At 35.4% G+C, this 24,792-nt stretch overlaps 1 protein-coding gene across 1 annotated transcript; it reads right to left on the bottom strand.

The window, feature by feature from the left end:
• Positions 1 to 3,634: 3,634 nt before the first annotated feature.
• Positions 3,635 to 24,306, bottom strand: LOC136987878 (fatty acid hydroxylase domain-containing protein 2-like). Its single transcript, XM_067285641.1, has 7 exons — positions 24,287 to 24,306; positions 5,506 to 5,590; positions 5,140 to 5,223; positions 4,937 to 5,064; positions 4,257 to 4,465; positions 3,907 to 4,182; positions 3,635 to 3,826 (listed from the first exon to the last, which is right to left on the bottom strand). Exons 3-7 carry the CDS (start codon positions 5,216 to 5,218, stop codon positions 3,682 to 3,684), a joined length of 837 nt encoding a protein of 278 aa, XP_067141742.1. The 5' UTR covers positions 5,219 to 5,223; positions 5,506 to 5,590; positions 24,287 to 24,306; the 3' UTR covers positions 3,635 to 3,681.
• Between the last annotated feature and the right edge of the window lie 486 nt (positions 24,307 to 24,792).

Below are 24,792 nucleotides of genomic sequence, written 5' to 3'. Positions count from 1 at the left end.
CCCGTTCGGATTTGATCCCGGGTCCCCCAGAGCGGTAGGCTGCCACCTTTACCGCTCGGCCATCCGGCCGTCTATGTACAAGCACTGGCATAAGTGAATTCGGCTGTTGAACCAGAGATGGATCAATAATTACACTTTCCATTACCTCTACGATTGTTCCTTGTTTTTAACCAAATAAACAAACGCATAAAAGCTTAGAGTTTGCAAACTTTAAATTCAAATATTGAAAGAAATAATGATGATCAGGAAATAAAAAAATTCTTTAATCTGCCTCATTCCTTCTTATCTGAGGATGCGTTAGTGAGCGATGTTATTCATGCATTCATGATACTAATGGGAATTTTAAACATTTAAACTAAATTTACTTTATTTTAAAAGATTATTATTTATTCTTAGATATAAAACACAATTAAAAAAAACATCGATTTGTTGTACATAAAATACATATTTTTAATAAATTTGAAGACATGCAATATACGAATACTTTATTTCAACATAATAAACATTAGTCAATTGTTGATAATTTGCGAATAATCATTTATTGTTGCTATTGTTTAGCTGAATGCGATTATCGTTTAGCCATGTTGAGCTATTTTCTAATATTTGCTTTAATTTTTCAAGAAATCTCGACATTTTCCTTACGGAACGACAGAAGGTGGAGATCCTCTTTCAATACTAAATTCTTGAAAGATGGAAAAAAAGCACAACTAGAATTTGACAAAGATAATATATATTACAATGCGATCGGAAAATACAAATCAAGAGATATTCCATATTCAGACTTTGACATTCTAGATCATAAAGAAATGGACTATAGCCCACTGTTTGCTCCAAAGTTCGGGAATGGTAGAGACGACAACTTCAGTGATAAAATAAAAGACTCGATTCGTACTAGAAAATTCATAAAAGCCACTGCATCCGAAGTATTTACCGGAACATACATCACACTTCCCGATCAAGACTTAAACAAAAATGATTTTGAAGAAAGAACAAAGATTCAAAACAAGGAAGTAAATGTCAACAATCAGGTTTATCGTGGATATGAGAATTTAATGCGACTTGGAAAACCACAAGAAAATAAAACGGATCTGAAATCTATAAATAAGAAAAGAAAGAAGCTTATTATCATATACGGAATTCTTATTTCCACTGGCATTCTTCTTTCCATTCTACTTTTCGTTGTGTGTCGAAAATGCCGGAATTCGCGGCGTGAGAAAATGTTTTCCGCTTCAAACGATGAAAAGCAAAGACTTTTAGAGGATGAGGAAGAAAACATTTCTAAAGAAGAGCCGAATCAGGTTGAATGTCAACAAGGAACTTTATACGAATTGCAAGAAAGAAATCGAGAAATCTCTGAGGATTACTCTAGTAATTCGCCATACACCGTTAATTTCCTTGAGAGTATTCAGAAAATTAGGAACGATTTGAACGAACTGGAAAAATTTCTTTTGAGAATTGAATCCACGAACCAAGAAATCATCAAAAATGTGATGCTTCAAGATAACAAATAGAAAAATTTTAAATATTCTGAATGAAAGTGATAGACACATTTGAAGAATCTTCTCTGCAGATTAAAAGTTGGAATCTTTCGCGGGTGGATTATGTATCTATCAATGATACTATTTTACTTTTGGCTTTGAATTATTTCCCAAACAGTTTTATAATTCGTTATAAATAAATAAATAAACATTCAATTAAAAATAACTATAAAATTTCAAAATGATTGAACTCTTATAGTAGCGTAGAGTCCTACAAATATCTCAATCTACTGTAGCCCAAACCTGTCAAACTGTAGCCCAAACTGTAGCCCAAATCAAACCTGTAGCCCAATCTTGCAATCCCGAAAATCAGCCGTATTTTTGAGATAGAAGGAAAAAAAAAATAGTCCGTGTGTAAATGACACCCGAAAATGTGTTACCGTAAAAGCAAAGCCATGTTGACCAGATTAAGTGTCCGTTCTTGGTCTATTGTTCTCTTATAGTGTGATAACCGACAGCGAATGGTAAGCGAGGATTAACAAACACACTTTGTTAATTTACAAAACTATACTTTTATTCGCTACGCTACAGGGTTCTTTTACACTGGATCCCAACGTGTAGGCGGTGAAATTACAAAGTCCAGAATACATAAAACAATACTACTAATATTACAAAGGTCCTTATCTATCTTAAACCGACTTACAGACTATAAGAATGGAAAAAAAAGAGAATATAAGTACAGGAAAAGGGGAAGGTGGAAATACCCGGGATTTCTGCTCTGGGTGCTCCGTGACACTGGGAGGGGTTACTGATGCCTCCGATTATCTATTTCAGTAGGTACCTCTCGTTCACTTTGTCGATAATCCACTGTCAAATCCGTCCAATAAGATTGGCAATTCATCAGGAAGTTCTTTGTCTACTTTAACACTAGATAGCTTCTCCGTCTCGACCTCACTCGTCGAGCTCCGATTCTTATCCTACGTCGTTCCGACTTACAACCCGTGCTCCACGACCTTTCTCGTCGAGAGCCAAGATCCCTTCTCTTTCTTTCTTCTTTTCTTCTCCTCTCTGTTTTTTATTACTTTGTTTTTAACAACGCTGTTTTTCAACGGAGGCATCACTCCCCATCAGGTAGTAAAACAATTAGATAGTAAAGTGATTAAGAAGGAAGTTTTTTTTGTCAACAGGAGAGGAAGAGAAACAGAAGAAATCTTAAACCTAACTTAAATTTATAAAATTAAAAAATACAAAAATATACATTACTATGGCCAACGGTCACAATAGAATGGGGGCACTTCGATCTAAACGAACGAGTTAACTAACACAGTTCGGACTGAATTTTCAGTTGGAATTTCGAAGTAGCCATGTTTCGAACCATCCGAATTTCTTAACGTGTATATCTCTATATCCGGGACAAAAGTGCGGTTACGAATTAACGCAATTTCGAACTATCCGAATTCGAATTAACGAGGATTTCCTGTATATCTTTTGTTTATAGTATCGATAATATAAAAGCAAGTAATTTAAATTCTGAATACTAACATTATTTTTAATATAAATGATAAGAATAGTTTTCTTTTTTAGTCTCTACAGGAAATAATGTAACTGTTGTAAAATATTGAGAATACAAGGTACTTGTATGTCGACCGCGTTTACCATGTATCTTCAGATGTACGTAAAATAACTTTCTACCATTTCTTAGGAAATATTCAAAAACCAACCCAAATTTTAATGAAATATTAATACATAACTATTATAAATAATAACTAATTATCATTCACAGTATTTCCTAACAATTGTAACAATACTCAGTATTATTGAAATTAGGCAATTGTTGTACGAAGCGTTATGGCATTGTAAAAATGAATCAGGTTTATTAATATTTTTTTTCTTAAAAATAAATGCACAATATCATTACGTATATAAATACAATTAGTCTACATTTGTGGAATGTTTAGGAAGAATTTTGAGAGTACAGATATGATTTTATTTTTAAAAAATTATAAATGATAAACCCGGTAAACTCCACGTCCTCGAGCGAACCCACAACCGAACTCCCAGCGTTTAGAGAACAGGACCGCTCGAGCCCGGGAGTCACATTAGACCGATCGTTTCCCTCTGTTATACGCATGTATATAACAACCGGAAAAGTAACATGCTATGTATATTTTTACTTCAATATAAATGTTAGCAAGTAATACATTTAATCGTCATCAGGAAAAAGTTCTTTCATCGATTTAAAAGACAGCAAAATAGTATGTCTCTGATACTCTTTACTTTTCTTGAAAAGGTCATCTGTTCCAAATAATTTGTCCAAAAATCCTACGGATCCAAAATTATTCCATATCCTTAGGACACGTTAAAATAAAATAAAACACATTAGTTATTTTAAATAAACGATAAAAGCAAGTTATAGGCGTATATTTACCTCTTATGATGAAAATCATGATACTCCGGTGAATGTGGAAAAAACGGTAAATGATAACCTATATGATCGAAAACGTTATACGAAGTTCCTACGACGATCCAGATCCACAGATTGATCGGATGAGCTCCAAATATAAAGGAAGGTATGTAGAAGGGTATGACATTCATAAATACATGTTCCACTGGATGCACGTAGACAGCCGTTATGGCAATTGGCTTATCCCATAAGTGATGAGTTTTGTGAATACGCTTGTAAATAGAACGAGTATGAAGAGTCCTGATGCAAAATGGTAATTAATTTTAAATAACATACAATTATAAATTATATTATTATATGTAATTATAGCAAACCTATGAACGGAGTAAACTATTATTTCTGACAGGATTGTATGAAGGAATAATTGAATAATTATAAAGGAAACAGAAGGCGCTTCATATTTCAGTCCACGAAATTCCCAAGATTTCCATAAATGGTAAATAAGAATGACGCACGGGATGGCTACAAATGTCTGATTGAAAAGAACTCTTCTTATAACTGCAATTGCATCTGCAACACGTACCTAAAAATATTTAAAGATCATAATTGAATTTATAGGAATAGGGCGGATGAAGAGTAACGTTAATCTAGGACAGTGATGTGAACCTTACTTGTGACACGTGTTCCTGTTGCTTAACACGACACGTGTTAAGCAACAGATTTAACACAGATTTAAGATAGATTTTATTCGTTATTAGCATTTATATAAATTAATAATATAAAAGTTATTTTTAAAATAAAATCTCATAACAACCGGGAAAGTTACGCAACTCATTGCTAGGTATTTTAAATTTGTTCTGACTAGAGTATATTCGTTTCGTTTCTTAAAAAACGATGATTTTTTAAATTTTAAGCTTCGGAATTCGTTAATTTTTCAAAAGTTAAATACACTTATTAATATATCAATTTTGTTTTATATTGTCCACGTAGAGCTTGTTTATAAATAGGACTTATTATACTATTGTATTAAATAATACATAAAAGAATGACTTACTGGATAGTTTTTACAGTCGAGTTTCTGTATTTTATATTTATGTAAAAATTCTGGTTTTCCTGTTAAATCAATCAATGTGAAGGGAAGACAAATAGTCCAGTATACTGAGATTCTCAAACACACGGGAACTACAAGAATATATATGTATGTATGTAATGTTAAACAATAACTATATAAGTTATATTTATCCAGTATTAACTTACTGATGATATATAAAAATCTTGGATCTCCCTCACACCAATGGTATATCGAGTGCCACAATGCGTTGATATGATGATACATGAATGCTTCGCTACAGCAATAAATAAATAAATAAATAAATTCTTATCTGTTATCTTGTAGGGGAGAGTCGTACAGTTTTCCTAGTATTCATTTTTTTGAATAAATGTTATTATTGGTAATGGAACAATAGTACACTATTCTGTACTTTTATGTGATTGAATAAAAATCACTAAAACAATTTATATTATCATTAAGATATTAATACCCTTTAGAACAGTAACTGGTCGGTACTGCACGACTCTATTCCCTATAATTACAGTCAATTATTTTTTATTCTAAAGACTTACTTGAAAATAGATCTGTAGAAAACCACGTTTTACAAAGAAGAACACTACGATCGTCGCACTGATTATTATCAACAATGTACTGTACCTATTAAAAATGCTTATTATTAATTAATTTATTTATTTTATAAGCTATATTTACGTAAATCAATCAACAAGATAATTACTTAGTTCAGAAATTTAAATTTTCGGACATAATTAGCTTACAAACAATTAATTGTACGGATTGAGAACTTTCTATTGAACACAGAGTCTTACTCCATGTTCAGAAAAAATCATGTACTGTACATACAACATAAGATTTTTTAACATTTTCTTCGAAAAATTAAGAATTAATTTTAAAATAATATGTGCGTAAGAGAGGCAAAATAATTATTTTTTTACAAGTTTTCAAATCGGAATCTTCTTTATTGTAGTTTTCATTCCACTGAAAACAGAATTTATTAAGGAACGAGCAATTATTTATTGTGACATCATCACAATGTCAGGCTGCAATTTTTAATCATATTTTTAATTTATTTAATTTAAAATATATGCTCTCCGCCACAAATTAGTACTGTAGTGGCTTGCCCCTGTACATTATAGCAATAGAGTAGTGTTCTGCAACCGGTGTGACGTGAACTTTTACATATTCTATTAACTTCAAGTTTTATTTATATATTTTTATCGCAGTTGCTATGTTTCTTATGCTTGTATTTCATTCTCTGCCGCAGCACTGATGAAATAAGATGATGTTAAAGCAATAAACACAAACACATATGTCGTCCCAGTACTCACTCACTCTTTTGGAGTTATACATTGGACTCACACAGATCTTGAGCAACTCCAAATGAAAACAAGAAAAACACTTACTAAGAATAAACAACATCACCCTAAATCCGCTATAGAAAAATTAACCCTTCCACGTAAAGATGCAGACGTGGCCTGATCGACATACTGTTGTTAACTTCCACTATAAACAAATACAGATACTGCGAGAGTTTTTCTACAAAAAACAAGAAGCATCACAGTTACATAAAGCAGTAACTTTAGCAGACTCAAATAATACACCATTAAATTTACATTCACAACGTGTAGACATGACACAACATATAAATAGCATAGACACCATTAAGCAATCATGGGTACGAAAGGCACTCCATGGCATCCCTATGACCTAGTCCAGGATTTTGTTGACAAAACTGCATCAAACAGCTGGTTAGCTCGGGGATGCCTCTTTGGGGAGACGGAAGTATTCATGATTGCCACACGGGATCAGGTCATAAATATTAAAAAGTACGAAAAACGCATACTCAAAGATACAACAAGCACAAACGCAGGGCCGGATTTACATAGGGACATTTGGGGCCGGTGCACAGGGCCTCCACAAAACTGTGTTTAAACATAAATTTTTTTCCCTATTACTGCGACAGCCTAGTGTGGCCTAATCACGAGGGCCACAGGCAAAGAAAACCAAACCCGGGGAAAAACCTATGAAACATCGGAAAATTTCGGGAAAAAAATTATACGTAGGTATTTTTCAATTAAATTAAAATAATGTTTTACACAATAAAATATATGTATGTTTACCTTATTTTTTAAATGAAATTTACAACTTTATAGTTGAAATCTAGTTGAAAGTACAGTATTTTGTGTAAATTTTCTAAATCATCAAATTTGCCTACTCTTAAAGGGGGGCCCTCACCGAATTTGTACCCAGGGCCCCCGGATTGATAAATCCAGCCCTGCACAAACGGCACATGCAGAAAATGTCATATCATGCTAGAAACCATATACACATCACTTCTGGTTTGCAGCTCTTGGCACAGACATAATCAAGTAGCAAATACATCAAGAGCTTGAAAACAAACACAAATTATTAGACATCCACGAACCATACTACAAATACATTCAACAGACAGTATTGGAAAACAACACGCACAAAATGTACTATGACAGAGCCACAATCACAGATAAAACAATTTACCACAACAGACAATTACAATAAAATTACATACATTATAGACATCTGTTCCAAACAGTGGCGTGCCGTCATTGGAAGCGATGGAAGCGCCGATTCCACATTCCAATGACCTTCCCTCGTATTTTATAAAATATAAATTTTCATATTTTAACGTACTTTGAATTAATTAAAATTAATATTTTATTATAACTGCATTATGTATCTTTTACAAATTTCTATACTACATGTGAAAAAAACGATAAGATTGCTATTGTATATTCGAATAATTCGGTGGCGGAAGGAATGTCGAAACCAGGTGTTTCCAATCAGCCAGATTACACAGGCATTGGCACATGCGGTTTACAGAGCACCAACCTCACCCGGTTTAGCTGGTAGAAGCAACACACGCGTAAAGCGTCCAATTTTATATTCCAGACCGGTCGTGGGCTGTTAACTACCCGCCTGCTAGATATTCGGCCGCCCTCACCCGATTATGCGAATCGCGAGTAGACTAGATCAACGGCGGGCAACCCCCGGCCCGCGGGCCAGCTACGGCTCGCGAAAAGTTTCTATCCGGCCCGCGAGATCTTTAATAGATTATTAAATTGGAAAAATAACTAATTAATAGTTAATTTTCCAATTCTTTGTAATTTTCGAAAACGATAAGAGAAATAAATGTAGTAATTAACTTTTTATTTATTTATTTCATATTTGCAGACTAAAAAAATTACGGTTAATGTTACCTTAAGATCCAAAATGGCGGACAGGGAAATTTTTCCCTACGTAGGAGACTGCGACGGGGAAAAAATTTTTCCCTCCATTCAAGATGGCCGCGGTTCCGGCCGCCATCTTGAATTTCTCTGTAGACTCCGCGGATTTTTTCACCGAAATAAACAATAAAAAACAACAAAAAGAGGAGTTTTTACTCATTTTTCGATTGTTCGATATTCTGAGTATGATCTCCTGTTTGGGGGTCGACGAAATATTTCGAATCGTTGACAGTTCTTGTTTGACCACTACTACTTCTATGTCGTCAATATGCATATATCCTTTCCATTCGTCCGTTATTATCGTACTGCCGGAATTCACGTATTTATAAACAATCCAATTCACAGTGTTTTCTGATCTGTCGTTTACCTGACATATGAAGCAATTCTTATCTTCATCGCAATGAATGCAAACGGACTTGGTCGGCTGTATGCCTAACTTTACAGCAAAATTCGATGCGTTATCGATACGGGGAGGCAAACCTAGCTCCGAAAAGTCGTCTTCCTTCAACTTGTAGTAATCACGGGAAGTGCATCTCGACCAAAATTCGTCATTGCAACTCAAATCGGCAAAACTAGTAATTATCGAACAATTGGCAATAAACTAAACGAGGGGAGGTAAGGATAGGGGAAAAACACGTTTTTTCCTTAATTTCTGATTACTTGGTTCTCTAACTTTTAGGATTAAATTGTTATAAAAGAAATAACAGTACTTACTAATACTGGAGGAAATAATAATAATAAATATTCAACGATAGCAATTTGTGTGAGAATGAAATATCGTTACGAAAAACAAACACAGCAATTAATCCAATACGCAATTCGTCGCAACACAGCAGTAAACGATTCCAACTGGAAACTAGTCGATTTGCATAAAATTGCCCAGAAATGAACAGAAATCACGTCACAGATCATGCATTTGCATATTCGTTCGTAACACACCTACGAATTTTCCGCCGATTTTACTCTCGCACGACGTCACGAAAAGGCTCCCTCTACCGTCGCAAATTTACACACTACCGTCTCCGTTTCGAGGTTACAGGATACTCGGCAACGTCGAACGCAGGGTAGAAACTGAACGGGGAAAAATTCCCCACGTCGCGACTCTAGGGAAAAATTTTTTCCCCGTCGCAGTCTCCTAAGTATGGAAAAATTTTTCTGGCCGCCATTTTGGATCCTAAGGTAACATTAACCAAAATTACAAGTCACAAGAAGGCGTCAATTGACTACTACGGCCCGCGGAAATAAAGTAAAATTTATTCTGGCCCATGTTATAAAAAAGGTTGCCCACCCTAGACTAGATTTATAACTTAACCCAACCGTTAGGAATTTACTGGTATGTTTTTATGATAGTTCTGTATAGTTGACAGGAGTTTTAAAAAAATCCATTAAAATATTTGATATATTTATTCTGCGTTTATTCTGCTCTCCCATCTTATATTAGTTACGGATTTCAATGTTAAACCCGGTGATATTACGATTGCAGTGGCGTGCCGTGACATTTGATGATAGGGAAGCTGTTTGTGTAAGAAGCCGACATACAGGGGCAATCAATTAATTGCGCGTCAGGGCCCGTTCGTATTCGTTTGTTCGATAAGCCAGTAAAAACCGTATACTTCTTTAAATGTATTTTTAATAGATTATCTGACGTACTTAATAAATAACAGAGGTAATTATATTGAACTTTCATATTAGATTCAATAAATTCCCTATGCCCTCTAAATACCAATTTTTGCTTTGAGAAAAAACATATAACATCTACTAATCGTTATTATCTTGTTATAATTTTCAATATATATTTTATGTATATTTTAAATGTTAAATTCTATTCTATTTTGATTTCCAAATTGCTCCAATTTTACGAAAAAATCGTCATTCGTCATACATTTTATCGTCAAAATGTCGAAATTTTTTTGTCGACGTATTTATATTTAATTTAGGCATTGGTCTTTCTCTTTTAATAATGTTTTCTTGAGCCAAAACTTTTTTAAAATAAATTTTTGAATCACTAGCCACGATATAAGGGCTAAAATTAAAATTATCAAAAAAAAACTTACTTAGTAAAACAAAATGTGTGACGAATATACATACCTAGTACAAAAAATTCTTCAATTGTATGAATATACTTTTAAAGAAACTTATAATTAAATATAACTTTGTGAAGAAACGTACATAAAAATAACAAAATATTCTTTACTTTTTAAATCTTAAAACAATCCACTTAGTGAAATAGCTCCCTACGAGTGGCTAATGAATGGAATCAGAGACGTCCTGGTCAGTGGCGTAGCTAACATAACTGGCGCCCGGGGCACGACACTTTATTGGCGCCCCCCTCCCCCTTCCCCCTTCCAGAAGCACGTATATTTCATCGCAGAGACGGCGTTTCTCGCTTGCCACAATGTAGACAGCGATTAAAAACAAGTTATTTGACCTACTTTCTAGACTCGCTCGACAGCGGGTTTAGAGGGCTTTTTGTAGTTTTTTTGGTGGAAAAGTTTAGATAAAAAATGGATATCGTTCCTTTGATAAATGTTGTAAACCAGGGGTGAGCAACCTTTTTAATCAACGGGCTAATTTAAATTTTAAAACTTTTTGGCGGGCCGCACATAAAGTAACACTTATTAATAATTTACAAAACTTTATTTATAATAAACATTAGAATGAAAAAAATATAAAATTTAAAAAAAGTAAAGATTTCATATACAAATTTTAATGCAAAATAAAAACAAACAAGAAAAGAACAGAAAAACGAATTTACTTGAAATTTTTAATGAGAAATTTGGCACTGTTTTTTCGATACAAACTGATCAATATCAGCTGGAATTGATGAGGTAGCTACACGTACGCAGCTTTCTAATCGTGCATCACTCAGTCTTGATCGGTGGTCACTTTTGATTAATTTCATGGTTGAAAATAATTGTTCGCAAACATACGTACAGTACTTCCGAACAGAGACATCATTTGCTTTGCATTTTTCGTCAAAAGCGGAAATTTCTCAGGGCTCACATAAGATTTATAAAAATTTTCGATATTTACTGAGAAAAATACATTTTTTAAATCGGTATTATTCTGCATGTCAATCACTTCCATTTGAAAGTCTTCGAGACTGTATCCACATCGATATTAAATGGCGAGGAAAACATTTTCGTGGAAACCGCCGTCTTCCCAGCTTTGAACATTTGGAATCGTAATTGAAATTCGTTGATTAAAATGTCTATATATTGTGCGTATTTTTGAGAAGTAGTAACGTTTTCTTTTTCTAAATGTGGAAAGTGAGACACATTATTCTGCAAAAGATGCTGTTTCCACAATTTTAATTTGCGCTCAAAGCCCTGAATTTTATCATACAAATTGTGAATAAACTGTCCTTTGCCTCGAAGTTCCATATTAAGATCATTGAGATGCTGAGTCGTGTCGATAAGAAACCCAAAATCGCACATCCATTCTTTATTACCAAAATGAGGAAAGGCATATCTCTTCATATCCAAGAACAATTGTATTTCGCTTTTTAAGTTGTATACTCTTTTTAGCATTGCACCTCTACTAAGCCAACGTACTTCGGTATTAAAAACCACGTCGCCATATTCAGTTTATAAATCTTTCAGGATTCTTTAAATTCACGGTCATTTAACGCTCGCGACTTTATAAAATTGATTAGTTTAATTATTGGTACTGTGACATTTGGCAAACTCAATCTTTTCGCACACAAATTTTCCTGGTGAATGATGCAGTGGTTAACGAATATTTCTCTTCCTGCGACTTCTTAATGTCTTGAAATAGCCTTCCCGATACTCCTACCTCCATGCTTGACATTGCTCGTGCTCCATCTGTCAATATACCAATAATCTTTTCTAATGAAATTGAAAAATTTTCCAACACAGACTTTAGTTCATCGTACAGGTCTTTGCCGGTTGTAGTCCATTGCATTGGAATCTTTGAACACAATTTTTCGGTAATATTAAATTTGGTGTCAATGCCACGTAAAAATATAGCCAGTCGTGCTGTATCGCTAATATCGCAACTCTTATCAAGTGCCAAAGAACAGTATTCGAATTTCGCAATGCGTTCACGAAGCGTTGTTGCCATGTTCTCGGACAAATCTTCAATTCTCCTTGCAATGGTGAATCTTAATAAACTAATATTTGAAATAATATTTATTTTATTGGGAAATGCTATTTCTGCAACAGCAGTCAGACATTCTTTTATCATCTCTCCATCCGCAAAGGGTTTCATTTTTTTTAGCCATTATTTGACTGACAACAAAACTAGTCTTTACTGCCGTATTTGATAAAATAGCTTGATTTTTAAAAATAGCCTGTTGGTTTCCCAAGTTTTTCTCCATTTGATTAAACTTATCTATCCGGAGTTGTCCTGTTAAGTTTTTTATATTGTTGTTCGTGTTTTGTATCGTAATGCCTTTTTATGTTATATTCTTTTAATGTCGACACAGTCTCTGAGCATATTAAGCATACAGCTTTATCTTTGACGAAAGTGAAAAAATAATCAAATTTCCACTTTTTTTGGAAATGAGTGTGCTCATCCGCAACCTTCCGATTTTTGTTTGCTTTTCCGACATGCTATTATGAATTAAAAATTTGAAAGTTAAAAAAAATTTCAGGAGAACTTAACTTTGAATAAAAAAAAAACTAATATTACCTTTTTGACAATAATATTGCACTCACCCCTTTCAAGAAACACAAGAATTGCTAAAATCGCTAGTTAACAGCTTACCAGTCTGACTGATTGTGTGACAGAAGCAAACACAAACAAGCACAGACGCGGCGCGTTCGTATTGCATGTTTGAACAAGTAGCCGACAAGTGAGTAATTCGTCACAAAAAATTGTTTCGGTTTAGTATGTACTACCATTTTATTATAATTAATTTTATAACGATCTATTGATGGGAGAAAGTCGATAAATAAATTCAATTTTAGAAATGCTTGGCGGGCCGCATAAACATGTTTAACAAGCCGCAAGCGGCCCGCGGGCCGCGTGTTGCTCATCCCTGTTGTAAACGGTACGAATCGACATTATTAACCATTAATTAATTGCTTGGAGCAAAAATAACAAAATTAAATACTTTAAATTTGTTTTAAAGGTTCAAATTTTGATAGATTTTTTTTTTTTTAACTCCCGTCAACTATACAGAACTATCATAAAAACATGCCAGTAAACTCCTATCGGTTGGGTTAAGTTATAAATCTAGTCTAGGGTGAGCAACCGTTTTTATAACACGGGCCAGAATAAATTTTACGTTTTTTCCGCGGGCCGTAGTAGTCAATTGACGTCTTCTTGTGACACGTAATTTTTTTAGTCTGCAAACATGAAATAAATAAATAAGTTTTTTTTTTGTTGATTTTTCCGTCCGATGGCGAGATTATTATTAATCAAATTGAATCCTCTTTGGGCAGACTTGTCTTCAATTTGATTAATAATAATCTCGCCATCGGACGGAAAAATCAACAAAAAGAAATTTTTAAATTACCGTCGCCAGGGTGCAGCTTCAAAATTTGCATTTTCCAGCATGCCAGCAAATAAAAAGCGGAAACACCTTCACTGGCCGGATGGTTGAAGAGTAAGACGTCTGTGTGTCACCGACTCCTTTTAGTTTTAATCGGATGTTTGTGTTTTTTTTTCAAAGGACTTTTTTACCTCTGGCGACATGAAGCCTAAAAAGGAAGGCCTGTCGCCATGAATGTGTACGTTTTTAGTCTGGAACGCAAAATAAATGGTGGCCCCTTTGGGCAGACTTGTCTTCAATTTGATTTGATTAAATAAATAAAAAAGTTAATTACTACATTTATTTCTCTTATCGTTTTCGAAAATTACAAAGAATTGGAAAAATAACTATTAATTAGTTATTTTTCCAATTTAATAATCTATTAAAGATCTCTCGGGCCGGATAGAAACTTTTAGCGAGCCGTAGCTGGCCCGCGGGCCGGGGGTTGCCCGCCGTTGATCTAGTCTACTCACGATTCGCATAATCGGGCGAGGGCGGCCGAATATCTAGCAGGCGGCTAACAGCCCACAACCGGTCTGGGATATAAAATTGGACGCTTTACGCGTGTGTTCTTTCTACCAGCTAAACCGGGTGAGGTTGGTGCTCTGTAAATCGCATGTGCCAATGCCTATATAATCTGGCAGATTGGAGACTGACCCGGTTTCGACATTCCTTCCGCCACTGAATTATTCGAATATACAATAGCAATCTTATCGTTTTTTTCACATGTAGTATAGAAATTTGTAAAAGATACATAATGCAGTTATAATAAAATATTAATTTTAATTAATTCAAAGTACGTTAAAATATGAAAATTTATATTTTATAAAATACAAGGGAAGGTCATTGGAAGGTGGAAGTGGCGCTTCCATCGCTTTCAATGACGGCACGCCACTGTACGATTTAGTATGGCCCATCTGTAAGGGGATGCAGAAAAAACGTGTACAATTCTAGTACAGTGTTAAAAAATTAACTGTTACTTTGGCATCATCATTTACAACCAAATTTAATGAATGAGACGTACAATGATACAAAAAAAGCTCTAGAATTTATTTTCTTTAAATTTACGATTTATGTATCGGTTGTCATAAAAATTTCTTTCCACTTCTTTCCCAAGACTACAGATATTCAAGTACAAAGTAACTACGGTAGTTTCGACTTATTTCTACTTAAGAAGTAGTTAAATAATTAAGCGATTAGGGAATTAGAAACATATATAAAACCCGATGAAAGAGCCGAAATTTTACTTAAACAGAAGCTTAACCGAACCAATCTCTTGCCGAGTAGAGTGGGGTCTGATTTCTTCAAAATATTAGATGTAATAAAGACAGAAATTTTTCCAGTTCAATGAGAGTGACCGAAAAGTTGTAAATTTTGGAAATTTCCGCGAACACTCGGTCCTAAAACGAATTAGTTAGAAAACGAAGGACGGACAATCTGTTAAGTTTAACATATTTAGATTTTTACAGCTATGGTGAGAAACGTTTAAAATCTACAACAACCCTGTCGCGTCCTTTGAGATATACTAGTGACGCGACAAAAGAGGCATTTGACATTGACCGGTATCGGCACCCCCGGGATTTGGCACGCACACACCTACCTGGACCGTCTCCGATTCCATTCATTTGCCACTCGTAGGGAGCTAGAGTATTTCACTAAGTGAATTGTTTTAAGATTTAAAAAGTAAAGAATATTTTGTTATTTTTATGTACGTTTCTTTACAAAGTTATATTTAATTATAAGTTTCTTTAAAAGTATATTCATACAATTGAAGAATTTTTTTTTACTAAGCATGTATATTCGTCACACATTTTGTTTTACCAAGTAAGTTTTTTTGATAATTTTAATTTTAGCTTTTATATCGTGGCTAGTGATTCAAAAATTTATTTTAAAAAAGTTTTGGCTCAAGATCATATAATGAAAAAGAGAACATTATTAAAAGAGAAAGACCAATGCCTGAATTAAATATAAATATGTCGACAAAGAAAATTTCGACATTTTGACGATAAAATTTATGAAGAATGACGATTCTTTCCTAAAATTGAAGCAATTTGGAAATCAAAGAGGAATAGAATTTAACATTGGTAGACAATATAAAATAAATATTGAAAATTATAACGAGATAATTACAAGGGCGTCGCCAGCCAATGGGCCGGGGGGGCAAGATGATATAAATTGATAGAGGATATGAATTGTATGTAGGCAAAATAAAAACTATTCATAAATTTTAAGAAGCTTAAGAAGATTATTTTAATTAAAACATAATCTTCTTGGGTTTTTCGCGCAGGAATTATAAATCGGGCAATAAATGACTTAGCATTTAAATAATTTTTTTCGCATGTCTAGGGAGGGGAACTGCCCCTCTGCCCCCCCTCTGGCGACGCCCTTGGATAATTACGATTAATAGGTATATCTAAATTAATAGATGTTACATGTTTTTTCTCAAAGCGAGAATTGGCATTTAGAGGGCGTAGGGAATTTATTGAATCTAATAACGGAGGTAATTATATTGAACTTTCTTATTTATTAAGTACGTCGGATAATCTATTGAAAATACATTTAAAGAAGTATACGGTTTTTACTGGCTTATCGAACAAACGAATACGAACGGGCCCTGACGCGCAATTAATTGATTGTCCCTGTAAGTCGGCTTCTTACAGAAACACAGCTTCCCTATCATCAAATGTCACAGCACGCCACTGGTTCCAAACACTCACAATGTAGAAAACACATGGACTAGTGATTGCATTACCGATATACCGGTAAAATAGGAAAATTATACCCCGGTAAATTTACCGGTAATTAATTTTTTTACCGGTATTTCGGTAAAAAAAAACCATCTTAATTAATCCGATATTTATTTTCTAAAATTCCCGTGGGAAGATTTCTTTTTTCTCTCACCCCATACCATAGCGAGAAAACAGTGCAGGTTTTTTTTTTTAGCTCTTTCCGCCCTGTGGGCACTAAGAGGGCCTCTTTTAGTAGGCCCATTATGGGTTCGGCTAGGCCCACAATGAGGCGACCGGCTGGTGAGGGACGGGGCCCGACATATCCGAACGGACCACCCCCAGAAAAATTACAGTGCAGGTTGTAATGGGTCATTCCATTTGTAATTTAAGGTTACTATAAAGCAATTTTCTAGTCTGTTTATAACTTGATTCCCTATATTATACTCCAAAACGGGTCTTGTTTTTGTTTTCAAAATAGCTGAGATGCAAAAGGAAACTTTTTACAAAGTCTTGATAGTTCATAAATACGTGCTGACTGAAAACACGACTTACAGAGTAAATAATATTCTTGTTTATTGGTTTGTGCCTTATGAAGCTTGTGGCAGTACGCCATATTATATATATATATATTAAAATAATATATATATATATATATTATTTTTAATTGAGTATATAGCTCCTTTTATTTCTTTTTTGTTTCATTGTTCTATCCCTTCTAGAATGTTTCTTCTTAAAACAATCAAAGCAGTCGGAGGAAGTACTAGCGGGCTGCATAATCACCTCATGTGACGTCATGATATAAACTTACTGAAAAGAAAATCTGAGGAGACAGCCGGAAAAAGTGCACAAAATGAATATAATTAAAAAAATAACTACGTTTTTCAAGAAAGAAAATGACGAGTCTTTGCCTATAGTATTATCTCGTATGGCTTCAGTTTACGGTCTGCCATTCTCCAAATTTTGCACGTCGAAAGACCTAAGACGACTTTTCTCTGCAAGCGGATATGTGAATCTTCCTAAATCTCCTCATTCGATTAAAAAAATGATTACTGAATTTGGAAAAAAATTCAGGATGAGATTATTAAAGATATATCGGAACGAAAAGTTTAAAGAGAATCTTTCAATATATCTTGTGACGAATGGACATCACTTAACAACCGTCGATACATGAATGTCAGTCTTTACGCAAGTAACAAATTTTGGAATCTTGGTCTGATTCGCACACGTGGATCTATGTGTGCTAAAAAATGCGTTGAAATTTTAAATGTCAGATTAAAAGTATTCAATGTCGATTATAACAACCTAATTTCAATTGTCACGGACGGAGCTGCAGTGATGAAAAAAGTGTCAAGATTAATCAATGTAAACAGCCAAGTGTGCTTTGCTCACGGCTTACACTTAGCAGTAGTGAAAGTTCTATACAAAAAAGGCCATGTTAAAGAAAACAGTACTGAACCCATACATTCGAAACTGGATGAGAAAGATTCCGAAACCTCAGACAATGAATCTGATGATGGAGGATTTGAAGTAATACAGGAAAGCCTTGATGACACTATGTTTCGCAAGGATGTTTTTCAAAATGAAACTTTAAATCTTTTAATTAAGAAAATACGAAATGTAGTTAAAACGTTTCGAAAATCACCACTCAAAAATGACATTCTTCAGAAGCATATTAAAGTTGAATTAGAAAAAGAATTATCTCTACTATTAGACTCAAAAACACGTTGGAGCAGTATGTTGACCATGCTGGAACGTTTTTCAGAGGTCCGAAATTCTGTCAGGAAAGTCTAATTGATATTCGTTCAGATATAATCTTTTCTGAAGATGAACTTGAATTGCTGTCTAATACAATACACTCATTACAACCTATAAAAGTAGCAGTCGAATCATTGTGTTGCGAATACACAAATTTGTACGTTGCAGATCTAACGTTAGAATTTCTGATAGAAGAACTATCAAAACAGGATTTCTTTTTGTGTAACGAACTAAAAAAAGAAATTATTTTTCATGTAAAAGGGAGACGAACCATTTACTCTGATATTTTAATGTATCTACATAACCCAGAAAAATTAAATAAACATAAGTCACACGAAATATTCAATGATGTTAACAAAAATACAATTTTAAATGGAATTTTACAGATAATTAAGCACTTATCAGAAAACGAAAACGAATCAAGACCTGTCGATGTCGCTGAAATTAGTTCAGACTCAGATGCTGGTGAGAGGTGTTCATTGCTTACCATGCCATCAACTTCTCACGTCGACACGAGAACAAAATCTACAATAAAGAACTCAAATTTAACAATGAAAGGGAAATTGGATTTATTCAATTTATCCATTAAACATCAAACGAGCGTAGACACTGATAACAGTAATATTAGTAAATTTAAAAGTGTGAGAGATATAGTTAAGAAAGAAATGAATTATTTCGTAGAGCAAAAAATACAAGGTACACATCTTAAAAAGGTTTTCAATGCTCTAATGACAGTACGTCCAACTAGTATTGATTCCGAGAGAGCTTTCTCTAATGCAGCTGCCATTTGTACGAAAATTAGATCTAGATTAGATGACGAGAGCCTAAATATATTATGTTTTTAAGAGCCTACTTTCAAAATAAAGAAAAACATGATTAATAATTAACATTATTTCAATGTCTGTTATGTCATAATAATTACTATTATAAGAATATTGTTTGTGTAAACCAGCGGTTCCCAACCTTTTTTTGACCAGAGATCACTTTGATTTCATTGTTGTTAGCAGGGACCACAAGGTTTAAGAAAAATAAACTGTTCAATCTAAAAATAAACTTTAATCAAAACTTTTAACATAAGTAATCGTTAAACTCGAGAGTAACATGCTTTAACAGTACTATTATAATAGAAAACATAACATTTTTAGTAAAAATTAAATTCAGTTTGTATCAATGTGGGAATAATAATTTAAAATGAATAAAAGTTTTAAATCTTTCGCGGACCACTGGTTGGGAACCGCTGGTCTAAACTGATAGAAAACTTAAAAATAAATGGTTGTTCAATAATTCTGTCAGTAATTCAGTTTCGTTTTAAATCATTTCTTAATACGATTTTACCGGTAAATTACCGATAAACCGGTAATTCCGAATATAATTACCGAATTACCGGTAACGTAATATCCGGTAAATTTGCAATCACTAACATGAACTGAAAAAATCAGCGAGTACACAGAACTCGCCAGGAAATAAGGCTATAAAAAAATAAGCCTGTCGTTCTCTCCTCTACAGGTGTCATACCACACACACTACCTACTCAAAAGCCTGGGGACATTAAAAATTAAATAGAAACAATATCACTTCCTAAGCCTTTTAAATTTCCGGTACTCCATACGAAAATTAACCACTAATTAACTAACGTTTTCGATCGCCTCCGCGATCTTCGTCAGGTTTTATCGACGGTTTTGAAATAGAATGCAAATAGAATTATTTCAAAATTCAAACGATCGAACCTCTCCCGCGTGCAATAATTGCGAATGATCTAACATGCAATTAATCTCCCTGATACCATCATAAAAATGTCTCTGTCCATCCATACAGGAATACTACACTATTCTGAGATGCTACCATTGCGGGTGCATTTCGGATACATACTGCCACGCATATGATAATACGTTGCTATCCTTGAAATTAATACATTTCCCCGATTTTTGACGCCTTGTAAATCTCAAGGGTCTCCAAGGCCCTGATGCGGTCCGTGTCGAATGATGTTTTAACGAGGCTGGTTTTATCAAAATCTGCCTTTATCTCGGGGTCGGTGGCGTACATCGACAGGGCGGTGGTGTGTCTGTTTTTTTTTTTTTTTTTTTTTTTTTTTTTTTCGTATGGAGTACCGGAAATTTAAAAGGTTTTTATTCGTATGGAGTACCGGAAATTTAAAAGGCTTAGGAAGTGATATTGGATATTGGAGTACCGGTATGAGGATTGTTTTCTATAAATAGCTATGCCGGCTAGAACATACAAGAAGTTAACGTTAGCCCTAACGAGGGCAAGGGCTAAGCTGAATTTTCTTTTGGAATGCAAGAAGAATAACGTGTATCCCATGTCTATATACAGGATACGTCTACCATTAGGATGCGAATCCTTAACACCGAAACTTAGATGGTTGTGTTTGAGAAAAGCTATTCGAGCATATAAGAGGTGCGTATACTCCTGCCTCGACAAAGTAATAGAAACGGAAGATGACCTCTTTGAACACCACCGCGATTACCTACAACTGGAAAATCGAAAAGTGGCCTTATTTCAAGAAATAATGGCAAGAAATTTGGCGCGGAGATACAAGAAGAAATTGCAGTGGATAATGAGTAAGCAAAAACCCATCAAGAAAAATGTACCCCCCACCCCTCTGGTCTGCTGGGACGGCATAGTTCCTCCGCATTACTTAATCGAAACGGTAGCGCACGGCCCGATGTATACTCCGGGCTCATATAAACCCTTGCTGGAGACAGTAATGCCGGACATTGAAAGAATGGTCTGCGGAATGGATGAGGTTTTCAAGGAACATTACAGATGGAAGGCTGCCATGAGAATAAGTTGTAACAGAAGCTGTAGAAAAGACAGCATATGGATGCATATAAGAAGAACCAAGAAATGGCTTGCGGAGGAGCGTATCATTCTACTAAGGGCGGATAAGAACAGAGCACTCGTTCTACTCAAGGAAGAGACATATAAAGCTATGTTGATGCAATACATCGTGGATACGGACAGTGAGCAGGTCGCGGATAACTACGTAGACAGGTTGCATGCACGGGTTGTGCGATTCACGGGCACACCCTTGGCGAAGGCGCAGGGATTAAACAGGGCGGTGGTGGCGTCGCCGGATACACCCAGGCTTTTCGCTTTCGCGAAAACGCACAAGCCTACGCCTGCGCTCAGACCTATTTTGGATAAGGCTAGAGTCCCTACGAAGTTGCTAGAAACCGAGTTGCACCGCATATTGGCCGGACATCTCCAAGATTATCCCTTAACAGTGAAGAACTCCAGAGAGTTGGTCGATGAATTGAAGCGTACACAGGTTACAGAGAGCACTCACGTCACGGTATTGGATTTTCAGGCTCTATATCCATCCATCAAACTCCAACCTTGCTTTTGCGCCCTTAGGGACGTCCTACTAACCAAGTATAGCCTACCAGCACACCGCAAACACGTACTTGAGCTCGCACACCTGGTGTGCTACAATTCGCTGTTTAGGTTCGACAACGCCACGTATTTACAGAAAAGGGGGGTCCCCATGGGGAGCCCAATTTCGGGCGACCTGTGTGAGTTGGTTTTACGGCAGTTAGAGAGAGATGTCATTCACAGGTTTACACACGATATTATTTTATATCGTAGGTATGTGGATGACGTGATGGTCATATGGAAGAACAAGCCGAACGTCCATGATTTTCTGCGCAGTGTTAATGACAACCCGTATGGGCTAACGCTTAAACTAGATCAACTATCGGGCACCGATGTGCACTTTTTAGACGTCGCCATTCAACTCAAGGTAAACAGTATTGAAACGCGGGTGTATTACAAGCCCGACTACCTACCTATGTACATACCTGCTGGGTCTGAAGACCCGTATCCATATAAGATTGCGGCGTTCAGGGCGTTAGTTAGGAGGGCGTACACTCATAATTCTAAATGGGAGGACACGCTCACAGAGCTGGGACACATAGAAGACATAGCCGCTAGCCATGGATATAAACGTGGCCTCGTCCGTAGATTAGCGCGTAACTTCCGTAATACAAACACGGCACTTAGCGCTTCGGTGGCACGGGATAGGTCCAATTCGGGGCCGAACCGGCGCACGGTGGTCCAGTACAACAGAGGTATGCAGGACCTATACAAGGAAATAGCGCGGAAGAAGGGCACCAAGTTGGCGTACTCAAGAACCCAATCGATCTATTCGCTACTCAGGAACGCCAAAGACAAACCGGATTTTCTAAGAGCACCAGGGGTATATAGTGTCCCGATAAGGGATCACAGGTCCCAAAGGGACCTAATATACATCGGATCTACCAAGAGGTCCGTTCAAAGAAGGATCTCGGAACACAAATATGACGTTGCCAAAAAAAGACACACCACCGCCCTGTCGATGTACGCCACCGACCCCGAGATAAAGGCAGATTTTGATAAAACCAGCCTCGTTAAAACGTCATTCGACACGGACCGCATCAGGGCCTTGGAGACCCTTGAGATTTACAAGGCGTCAAAATCGGGGAAATGTATTAATTTCAAGGATGGCAACGTATTATCATATGCGTGGCGGTATGTATCCGAAATGCACCCGCAATGGTAGCATCTCAGGATAGTGTAGTATTCCTGTATGGATGGACAGAGACATTTTTATGATGGTATCAGGGAGATTAATTGCATGTTAGATCATTCGCAATTATTGCACGCGGGAGAGGTTCGATCGTTTGAATTTTGAAATAATTCTTTTTGCATTCTATTTCAAAACCGTCGATAAAACCTGACGAAGATCGCGGAGGCGATCGAAAACGTTAGTTAATTAGTTGTTAATTTTCGTATGGAGTACCGGAAATTTAAAAGGCTTAGGAAGTGATATTGGATATTGGAGTACCGGTATGAGAATTGTTTTCTTTGAATAGAAACACATACATCACACTACAGAAGGCCACTATATTGAATACATGTCATATTGTTAAGAAATTCCTGAATACAGACACACACTGACACAGTATTTAATTTTTGTCTTCTTTTGAAGTTACTCTGGTCCGGCATAGTACACAGCCATCGGTGTCAACCGAGTATAACTCACAAAACCCAACATAATAATAATAATAGGTTTATGGAAGTACGAAATTCTATCAATAGTATCATATCATACGTTTTTGAAGGGAATAACATTTTGGTGTGCCGTGTTGAGTCATGTGGAGTCATAGGTGTGCCGCGAGTAGAGAAAGGTTACGGAACACTACAATAGAGTCATGCCGGTCATATATTAACCGCTCACAGGGAAAGATTTGAATTGAAATAACGTAACTTCTGGTTGGAATCGGAAGTTCGTATACAGTTAATTGGAGCTTTCTGTACAAAGATTTCCATATCTGGTCTCAGATTTCATCTATCTAACTCCTTTCTCGAGATTGAGGAAAGACGGACGACAGTGGGAATTAATTAATAGGTCTACAAGTTTTTCGGATTGCAGCCCAAAAAAATTAGTTGCTAGCGATCAGAGTGCAACACGAACTTATTGATACCAATTCCCTCACTAAAACCATTCACACGAGTGTTGTCCATTCTCGCCTGTTAAATGTTCGTCTGTGTGTCGAAACTGGTGGTTTAGCTACTATTAAGAAAGTTTAAACGATTGGGAGGAGGGGGGAAGTTTAGAAAAAATAAATCCATGGTTTTAGTGCGAAATTTGTGTACAGTTGGACTGCATTATAATTTCACACCCGCCTCTACTATAATCAATTGCACAAACGTATTAATTTACAAGAGGTATCTCACGTTTAATGTGATGTTCTGTTCTCTAAATATACAAAACCGAAATTTTGCCAGCAAATAAGTTCATTATTGGCAAGCATTTTCGGTCTAGAGTCTAGTCTTCTATTTTCATTTATTTACCACTGGTGTCTTTTGTATTGTAAGTATCTTAAATGAAATATTTAATTATATTCTGTTTCGAGTGCCAGAAATTTGTAGTTAGGCAACTTTCTGAAGGTGATTATGTAACTGAAAAAAAACCTCTTAATTTATTCAACATTTTGATCTCCTGAAGCACGCAATTATCTTGTTTATCAATTACTGTGGTATCATTAGTCTATACATGCGTTACATATATATAATAGTTAGATAGTATTACCTGATCAAATACTGGAACAAGCGAATAACATTAATTCATATAATAGATTTACTCATGAGGCTGAAAAATATAATAAAATAAATTATCTAGATATAACAATTAAACGACCTTGAATATTGTAAGTACGAAAAACCGTGTAATGCTAAAAAAAGTTATAAATTTTAAATCATATTGTCAAAAACGAAATATATATCTTATTAGTTTTCTCACACTTACAGCCAAAATGGCGCCCCTAAACTTTGGCGCCCCTAGAGCGGGCTCTACCAACGATCGTTTGAGGAGGTTGGTAGATGATGCCGGTATCTCTATTGTATTTTCAGGTGTTCATCATTATTTTCATTTAATAAAGTACAATTCAGGCAATTTTCGTTTTCCGTACTCATAAAACTGCAATTACAGTAAAGACTCGTTAATCGGAACCCCGGTAATCGGAACGATTTTCAGTCAGACTGTGTCGTGCTGAATCGAACGTTTTTGATACTAAATTTACTTCTAAAGTATAATTT

This window comes from Centruroides vittatus, unplaced genomic scaffold, assembly GCF_030686945.1.
Source record: "Centruroides vittatus isolate TY-2023 unplaced genomic scaffold, ASM3068694v2 scaffold_2802, whole genome shotgun sequence".
NCBI classification, from domain to species: Eukaryota; Metazoa; Arthropoda; class Arachnida; order Scorpiones; family Buthidae; genus Centruroides; species Centruroides vittatus.
This window is presented reverse-complemented; position numbering and strand designations above follow the sequence as displayed.